Raw genomic sequence first — 8637 nt, 5'->3', positions numbered from 1 at the left:
TGCATACCCAGTCCCCTTCCCCAACCTCAGAGGCCCCTCAGCTGCATCCTCAACTTGGAGAGGGAAGCAACCCCCTTAGCCTTCCCTCCACCCTGGAGTCACCTGCTCCCTGACACCTCATAGCCAGCCCACTGCCATCTTCCATGCGTATCCATACACCTCTCAGTTCAGAATCACAGAAGGCTTTGAGTTGGAAGGGACCTTAAAGACCATCTAGTTCCAACCTCCTTACAGGGGCAGGGACACCTTCCATTAGGCAAGATTGCTCTGAGTCACAAACCTGGCCTTGAAGACACATGGGGCAGACACAATTTCTCTGGGCAACCTGTGCAAATGCTTCACCACCCTCACAGTGAAGAATTTCTTCCCATTAGCTAATCTAACCTTACTCTGTTTCAGTTTTAATCCACTCGCCTTTGTCCTGTCACTACACACCCTTGTGTAAAGTTCCTCTCCAGCTTTCTTGTAGCTCCCTTCAGGTTCTGAAGGCCACAGTTAGGTCATCCCAGAGCCTCCTCCAGGCTGAACAATCCCAATTTTCCAACCCTTTCCTCACAGGAAAGGTGCTCCATCCCTCCTCTGCTGGGGACCCCAGAGCTGGATGCAGCACTGCAGGTGGCGTCTCACCGGCCGGAAGTGCAGCTCTCCCGCACGGCAGGAATGACTGAGACGTTGGGTGGGTTGGAGTTTTTTGTTTGGTTGGTTTTGGGTTTGGGTTTTTGGGGATTTTTTTTTTGTTTGGTTGCTTTTTTTAATATATCGGTGTTTGGAAGACACAACACTCCGCACGTTACTCCGAACCCCCGGTAAGCAGCCGGGGGTGCCTGAGGCTGCGGCGGGGCAGCCCCGCGCCCGGCCGGCTCCGTGAGGGGCGGGGAGCCGGGGCTGCCGGCGCCGGAGGAAGTCGGCGCTCGGCCGGAAACCGGGATGCGGAGGGCGGGCAGGGGGCGTCGCCGGGGCCCCGCCGTCCGCCGCGGCTGTGGCCGCCGCGGCCATGGCCCAGCGGGCGCCCAGGGGGCAGGGGCAGGACGAGGAGGAGGGAGCGGAGGAGGAGGCGGCGGCGAGGGGCAGCCAGGCGCGGGCCAGGAGCCATGCGGAGCCCGCGGCGAGCGGCGGCAGGAGCCAGGAGCGGCATGAGAGGAAGCGGAAGAGGCAGGAGGCGCAGCAGCTGCAGAAGATCCAGCACTTGGAGTCTTTGTAAGGAGCGGAGGAGGGGAGGCTGCCCGCGGCTCCCGCCCCCAGCTCTGCCCTGCATTTGGCATTTGGGGCTCGTTTCCAGTGCAGAGTTTAGGGTTTTTTTGGGAGTGGTGATTATTGTTCCCCTGTCCCATTAGGGGTGAGCCGGCAGAATGAGTTAGGTGCCACTTGCAGAGTTGCTTGGGGGTTTATGAAGGGCTTGTTGGGGCACAGAAGGCTCCAGACCCGGAGCCCCCCGGGTTCCTCCACGTCTGACAGATGCAGCATAGGAGCAGAGGTTGTTCCACTAGAATGGACTAAAAAAAAAAAAAAAAAACCACCAAAAAAAACCCACCCCAAAAAAGAAACAAAAAGAAATTTGGATAAAAAGTTGCTGTAAGAGGTTTATGTTATTTCACCGAAAAGGAGTTACTGTTTTAATGGAGTAAAAAGGTCAGAAGATGTACAAGAACATGATTTTGTTTTTGTTTTTTTTTTCCACGTGCAAGTGAAAATCAGTTTGTTATTAAATGCACCAAAAAGCACTGCAAAGTTAGTGTTATAAAGATGGGATGAACATACTTTAACCACCCTGCTGTTCTGATTGTATTAGTATGACTGTGCCTAGCAATCCTGTAGGTATGTAGGGGTGTCTGTGTGTGCACAGCTAAGCTGATGAAATATTGCCTATGCCATCAAACTTACGGCCTAAAATGATGCACAGGCAGTACAAACCTTTCATATGCTGCTGAGTTAATATGTGGATAATGTCTGGAGAGTCCTGTTGAAAAGAGTCTGCCATAAAGCAGAAGATTTTGGGACTCCGGGCTTGCACAGTGCTGTTCTTCTTGTTTCATTGGAAAACAGCCCTGAAAAAATCTCAGTTCTCTTCTAAGATCACTCTACACATTCACTAAGGCAGCAGATTACAGAAAACAGTGTATCTGTTTAAATACAGATGGGATTTGAGGGGGGGAAATACCCAGTACAAATTCAGTTATACAGACATGCATCTTTCTAAGTAATGTGTATTCTTTACCTCCAGGACCATTTTGTAAAATGCCCTGGCATTTAACTCCTTAGCACATGTATTATCTCAGGTGCTGTGTGCTCTATGTAGTACCTGTTTGCTACTTAGATTTTAGCAAATGTTTTATCTACTGTTGACCCCAAAGAAATGCTGCAGAAAATATGGTACTTTGGTCACTAGGGCTCTGTCTTTAGGTTTAATGCACAGAAGATGATGAAATTATTATGTATTAGGTTTGGCTGTCAAAGCTAGATGTAAGGAACTGTCTGACTTGACAGTTTCAGCTGGCTATGTCTGTGATTCAGCCGTGCTGGAGTAAAGAAGTTTGGAGACCTTGGGGAGGGGTGCAGCAGAAAAAGAGAATTATGCATGTGTGTTAACTGAAGCTAGATCAAGTGTACCACATATCCCCAGGAAGTAGTTGTGCTCCCACAAGAATATGAATCTGAAGGATATTGCAAGAGATGTGTGTACTAATATGATAAATGCTGTCTCTCAGCTTGCTGTATCCATGTTCTGCTGTAGTTCTTACTTATAACTTAATTAGGGTAAAATTTTAGGAAAAATATGAGCTGAAGGCTTTAACTCAATACCACTGAAAAAATGTATTTTTTCAATTCATTTGTCTGTGCTAAGCTGGAGAGTAACAATATCTCATTTGCTTTTCAGCTATGAGAAACCTCCCCCTGGGCTAATTAAGGTTGGTAAAAAGCAGTCATTTTCTAGGATTATGAGGGATTTTCACAATAAATTCTTAGGTGTTTAAGTGTCTATGACACCTATATAAATTACAGAGAGAAGTGCTTCCCAGAAAAAACTCAGAGAATCATTACAAGCTGACTACTTTATCTTGGTGATCCAGAGTGAAATGCCCAGGATCAGATAGAAGGAGACCAGGTCTTTCATCATCTCTTAGCATACTTCATGCAGTATTTAATAGTGTGGATAGAGGGGAGCCATTTAAGGAAAGCAGATTTTTGGTTTGAATGACATCTTTTCAGGATTCTTCTCTATTGCTTAGGCCAAAATAATTCTTTCATCATGGTCATTACTTTTGCCAAAGTTATATACCTAAGCAATAAAGTAATGTTTTTAACCTAAAAAATAGCTGCTCCGTGTTGTAAAGGCTTCCTTGTAATTGTTATGTCTTTCTAGCAGGAAGAGGATAACAAAGTCTCTGCTTTGTGTTAAGTTTTCATTTCTATTATTTATTCAAATAAATGGATGGGAAGGATTGAAATTCCTGTACAGCAAAGTTCTGGCTGCAAAATTCAAGGGTGAGAAAAAAAGAAAGGGTCAAGTATTTGAAATCTTTTGTGTGTTACCAGGAAAAAAGGTAATGGGGGAAATATGTTTCCTGTAAAGTGAAGGTCTGTACACTTGAAGTATTAATTCTAGCAAAGTTTAAAAAAAGGAAGTTACTTTATTGTCCTTATCTTTCTGGTTTTTTGGTTTTTTTTTTCCCATAGGAGAATGAAACAAAACCAGAAGACTGCATACCTGATGTACCAGGCAATGAAAGTGCACGGGAATTCCTGGCACATGCCCCAACCAAAGGGCTTTGGATGCCTTTGGGAAAAGAAGTCAAAGTTATGCAGTGTAAGGCTGAAAATATTCCAGATGTCATTAGACCATCATATACCATCCATTCACACTGTGGGAGGGCAGAATGTCTGGTGAACAGATGATGAAGTCCAGGTAGATTGACATCATATTGATAGAAAAGTATCTTGAAGGCTGTAATAGCCTAGTATTTTATGCATTGATTTATCAACATAGTGGTTGTGTTTCTCTTGTTTCTTCCAACAGATGGAAAATATTTTGCAAAAATGTGGTTTTGGCTTTTTTATGCTTCTTCTGATCTGTCTCAGAGGTGCAGTTCACTGCTACTTTTTTTTTTTTAAAGGTTGGAGATGTAAACGTTATGGACACAGAACAGGAGATAAGGAATGCCCATTCTTTATTAAAGGCAATCAGAAGTTGGAACAATTTAGAGTAGTGAGTACCAATATTGTAGTATTACTGCTTGTATTTTTTAGTACTGATAATGCATAATCTTGCAGCTGAAGATAAGCCTGTTAGATGATGCTTTATTAAGGACCTTTTCTCTGTCTCTAGTATAACATAGATGCCGAAAATCTTCTAATAAAGAAAAAGCTACAGGTGTGGTTGGATGTTTGACTACTTTGCAGAAAATCTACTCTTCAAGAGGAAAATTAATAATTTTTACATATAAATTGGAAATCTTCAAGAACCTGTTTCAACAATTATTTTTTTTTTGTGATCAAAATGTCAACATAACAAAAAATGTTTAGTCGAGCTTGAACTGCCCACATTACAGCTGCTTCAAGCCTTCTGCTCTCACTGTGAACAACCACATCATGAATGCTGTTGTCTAGGTCTGTTATCCAGTCATTGTCTACAAGTCTGATCTCTTGCTGCATGAAGCTACATCTCAGTTCTGCAAATTCTTCCTGTGTGATCTCTTTAACAATTTCTGTTGCTCTGCATCATTGACCTATATTTCAAGCTGTCATCACTTCATGTCTTATGTCCTCATTTCTGTCCTTGAGAAATGTAATCTTGGCTTAGTCTGTCCAGGTTCTGGATTTGTACTGATTATATGCAACTGCAAAGAGTATTTTTAGTCCTTTCCCATGACCAGACTGCCTCTAGTCTTCATTTTCCCTCAGGCTTCTTTGTTGCATCAAGCTGTTGTTGTATGTCCAAGGCCCTTCATGGTGCATTCCCAACATCTTTCATTTGCTCCTGAAATTTCAGGTCCCCCCTCTGGCCAGCATCGGCCATCTCTCCTCTCTGTTGGACTTGTTTGCTTAATCTTCCAACAGAAATGACCACCCCACCTTTTTTCTGCATTCTTGCATGGCATGAACCCACCTTAAATGTCTGCAAAGTTTATTTGCTGTCTTCCTTCACAGCTATCTTTTGCTGCAGTGCCCATTTAATTTGATTTTAGAACCAGTAATTTTAGTGCACAGCATAATGGAACAACTCCAGCTTCATTGTCCATATCTTATATTCCTTACTCCTGTATTCCTGTTTGTTTATATCCAGATTTTTAAAATGTACTGTGAGGGTACAGATCATTATTTTGAACTTGAGTATTCTATCTAAGTCTAGCTATTCCCACAGATTATGTATGGGATTCTCATAGTTGGCTGTGATTGGAGAGGTAGGGCGATGCATACCTAAGGAAGGTCCCCTTCTTTGGAGATGTAGCTAGATAACCTTTCCCTAAAGCAAATACAGGAAAAGTTCAGGTGAGCAGTGCTAAGTCTGACAGTGAATTAAGAGCTTGCTAAGCATATTCTGTCTTTTGATAAAAGCCTCTTGCATTTGGTTGCTTTGGTTTATTTTTTTAGAAGATAAAACCATTGGTGATAACATTGCATTTCCTGTTTTCCATTTTAAAGGCACATGAAGATCCAATGTATGATATAATAAGGGAAAATAAGCGTCATGAAAAAGAAAAGAGGTGAGTGTGCCTGTAGTAAACAGCATTTTCAATTTCATTTTTATTTTGGTAGTGTGGCACTAATGTATAGGTGACCTTTTTATAGGAGCTTATTTTTAGTCCAGAACAGTTTTTAATGGCAGTTTCTTTATGTTGATAGACTAATGCATTTCTACTTTATAAATAATCACTCTCTAATACTTCCAATCACTTCAATTCTTTAGCTTTTGTATTCTCCCCAAAACAAAGTTTAAAGGGCAGTTATATGCATTTATGCCATAATATTCAGGTACTTGGGTGTAGTTTTGGTTTAGGCCTGAAGAAACAGTTTATTTTTTTTCTTTCACTGACTTCACTGAGGTGTTTTCTAAAATGTGGTTTGTCAGAATGTTTTCAGTAGAAATGAAGTGGGGGTTTAGAAAGCTAGTTCTAGGCCCCTGATATTGCTACTTTTGTGAGGTCATTATTTAGTGCATAAAGTGGCAGGTTTTGCTGCTTTCTTGCTTGAGCTGCTTCAGTGGGATAACTGAACAAACTATAGGTAGCCCATAGAGCAGCACTCTTGGAGAGGAATCCTTGAAGAGGATACAGAAGACAACAATAAAATAAGCCAATATTTTGTCCCTAATCCTTGAGAGTACAAAAGAAGAATGCCTTTCAAAAATACTTCTGCATCCAGAATAGAACCTGCTCTGTCAGCTTCACTGACATCCCCTCTGTATCAGCAGGACAATGAATGTCATAACATCCTAATCCCAATATGCCTCTGTAGGGATAAGCATAGAACTTCTTATCACCAGGTGGGCTGGTGTTAGCTGTTGCCTTATTATTTTGCACACATAAATAAACTAATAAGCCTGTCTGCCTTTCCTATCCAATGGGATGGAAAGTCCCTGAAAGCAGAACATCTGCTTGTCTCAAGGGAGTTGCTTTTGTGAGTCCATGATATTATCTGTAATGAGAGTGTAATTAACTGAAAGAGGAAGCATTCCCCTGCCCTTTGCATGCAGCTCAACCATTCCTCAGGCCAGGAAGGAAGGATGAAAGCTAGGGGGGAAAGACAAGCTAGAAAGGATTCTCATTCACATATTTTAAACTCAGGATACAGCAACTGAAGCAGCTCCTGGAGGACTCTACCTCAGAATCTGATAGCAGTGATGACAGTGATGACGATGATGAAGATGGCAGCAGCTCCACTTCCTCAGAACATAAACACAAGAAGAAAAAGAGAAAAAAGGAAAAGAAAAAGAAAGAAAAGAAGAAGAAGAAAAAGAGGAAGCATAAATCATCCAAATCTAATGACAAGTCAGAATCTGACTGACAGCAGTCACCTGCTGCATGCTCAGTGACCTCTCTACTTGTGAACTGCGAGGAAAGATCCAAAGAATGAGGAGGAAAACACCAGAAAGGGCTTTATTAAACTTGAAACATACATGTGTATGCATACGGCATTCTCTTCTGCCCCTCTGCAGCCAGAAAGAAGAAAGCTGCATTGAACCATATCTTTGTGCTGTAAAAGCCGTGCTGAGACTCACCCAGCTTGGTCAGATGGGGCCTCTGCATTGCTGCCTGTGACCAGCAGCAGAAAGCAGCGACCACCAAGGGATCACCGACAAACCTGTAGCATTAGCAGACTATCTGTTGAAGTGTCTTTACTCCATGAAGTTATTTTATCACATACAAAGCCTCATTGTACCAGGACTGCTGTTTGCACCATGCAGAGCACTGAGGGTTCCCTTCCAGTGCTTGTAATGAGCAGGTTGTACTGTATTTTCTTCTGCGCGTACGTGCTGAACTTCTGTGTACTTATCCTAATATTGGCAGCTAGGGAAATAAAGAGTTCTGCTGCAGGAGACAAAAGGTAATCAAGGAGATTTATTTTATGACAAAATTGCAGCATCTGCAAGACTTGATTTTTTATTTGGTGTGTGTGTAACAAAATCTCAACATCACCATCATTAATACGCAGCTCTGAAACACCCGAAGTGAAACATGTCCAGTGTCTAAACCATAGAAGTGGGAGCCAAGTGTAATGATGTTAAATATTCAACTTAACTGTAAAGAGGTAGTAGTTTTAGTTATTTTAAAAGGAAGGTTCCACATAAGAAATTAAAAAGATGCATTTCTGCACATTCTGCACTATCAGTTGTTTTGGTACAAGTTGAGGGAGGTTTCCTTTTTAAAAGGCTTAGGGGTAATAAATTCACACTTTTTATATTTACTAGATTTGATGAGGTAACATTTTTTTGAATCATCCCACAAGAATATAAATGTGTAAGGCTCTCAAAATGGTTTTCAACTATGCATGAAACCACAATAATAGTAAAGAATTTGTAAGCAGGAAGAAGAGAACATTTTTTGTACTTATTAGACCTCACATACTGACCACACTTTTAAATAATCTTGTAGACTCAACCAGGAAGATGGAGATAGCTATAAACATCAGTTTACAGTAACCAACTCTCTTTGAAGCCTCAAGGTACGTTAGTACAGAGCTGTGAATTGAGGAACTAGATGGTGGATATTGGTACTGTGCAAAAGGAAAGAGAAAACTGGATTTGCTTTGAAAGAACTTTATAGAATTTAGTCTCTGTGGGTATGCTAAGGTTGAAAAAAAAACCCCACACGATACAGCTCTAATACAGTAGAGTGAACATTAACAGTGAAATCAAGGAGTCATAGGGTACAATGCAGCCAAGATTGTTTTATTTTCTTCAAAGCTTTGGAAGAGAGAACAAGGGAAAGTATAAATTAAAATGTTTTTTCTCCCTCCTACATGTCCTAGAGTGGTTTAGAAAAAATAACCCCCCCCCCATTCCTTGCCAGTCATTCACAGTATGTTCTGGGGAAAAACAAGATAAGCAAGGCCTACTTACAAGAAGTTTCTGTATCATATTCCCAGACCTTGAAGGTAGAGTTGTATTTTGTCTTGTACTTAGCAGATCTCCCTGTGATG

At 41.7% G+C, this 8637-nt stretch overlaps 1 protein-coding gene across 1 annotated transcript; it reads left to right on the top strand.

The window, feature by feature from the left end:
* The first annotated feature begins 968 nt into the window (after nt 1–968).
* RP9 (RP9 pre-mRNA splicing factor) lies at nt 969–7541 on the top strand. Its single transcript, XM_059487427.1, has 6 exons — nt 969–1197; nt 2876–2906; nt 3676–3805; nt 4113–4204; nt 5641–5702; nt 6783–7541. Exons 1-6 carry the CDS (start codon nt 995–997, stop codon nt 7000–7002), a joined length of 738 nt encoding a protein of 245 aa, XP_059343410.1. The 5' UTR covers nt 969–994; the 3' UTR covers nt 7003–7541.
* Nucleotides 7542–8637: the final 1096 nt, after the last annotated feature.

Source organism: Ammospiza nelsoni, chromosome 1 (assembly GCF_027579445.1).
Source record: "Ammospiza nelsoni isolate bAmmNel1 chromosome 1, bAmmNel1.pri, whole genome shotgun sequence".
NCBI lineage: Eukaryota > Metazoa > Chordata > Aves > Passeriformes > Passerellidae > Ammospiza > Ammospiza nelsoni.
This window is presented reverse-complemented; position numbering and strand designations above follow the sequence as displayed.

Excerpts from the sequence above, each read along its gene's own strand:
- RP9 (XM_059487427.1), top strand. The coding sequence starts at position 995 with ATGGCCCAGCGGGCGCCCAGGGGGCAGGGGCAGGACGAGGAGGAGGGA. Across the intron at positions 2,907-3,675 it reads CTCCCCCTGGGCTAATTAAG|GAGAATGAAACAAAACCAGA; the intron begins GTTGGTAAAAAG and ends TTTTTCCCATAG. Across the intron at positions 4,205-5,640 it reads AGTTGGAACAATTTAGAGTA|GCACATGAAGATCCAATGTA; the intron begins GTGAGTACCAAT and ends TCCATTTTAAAG.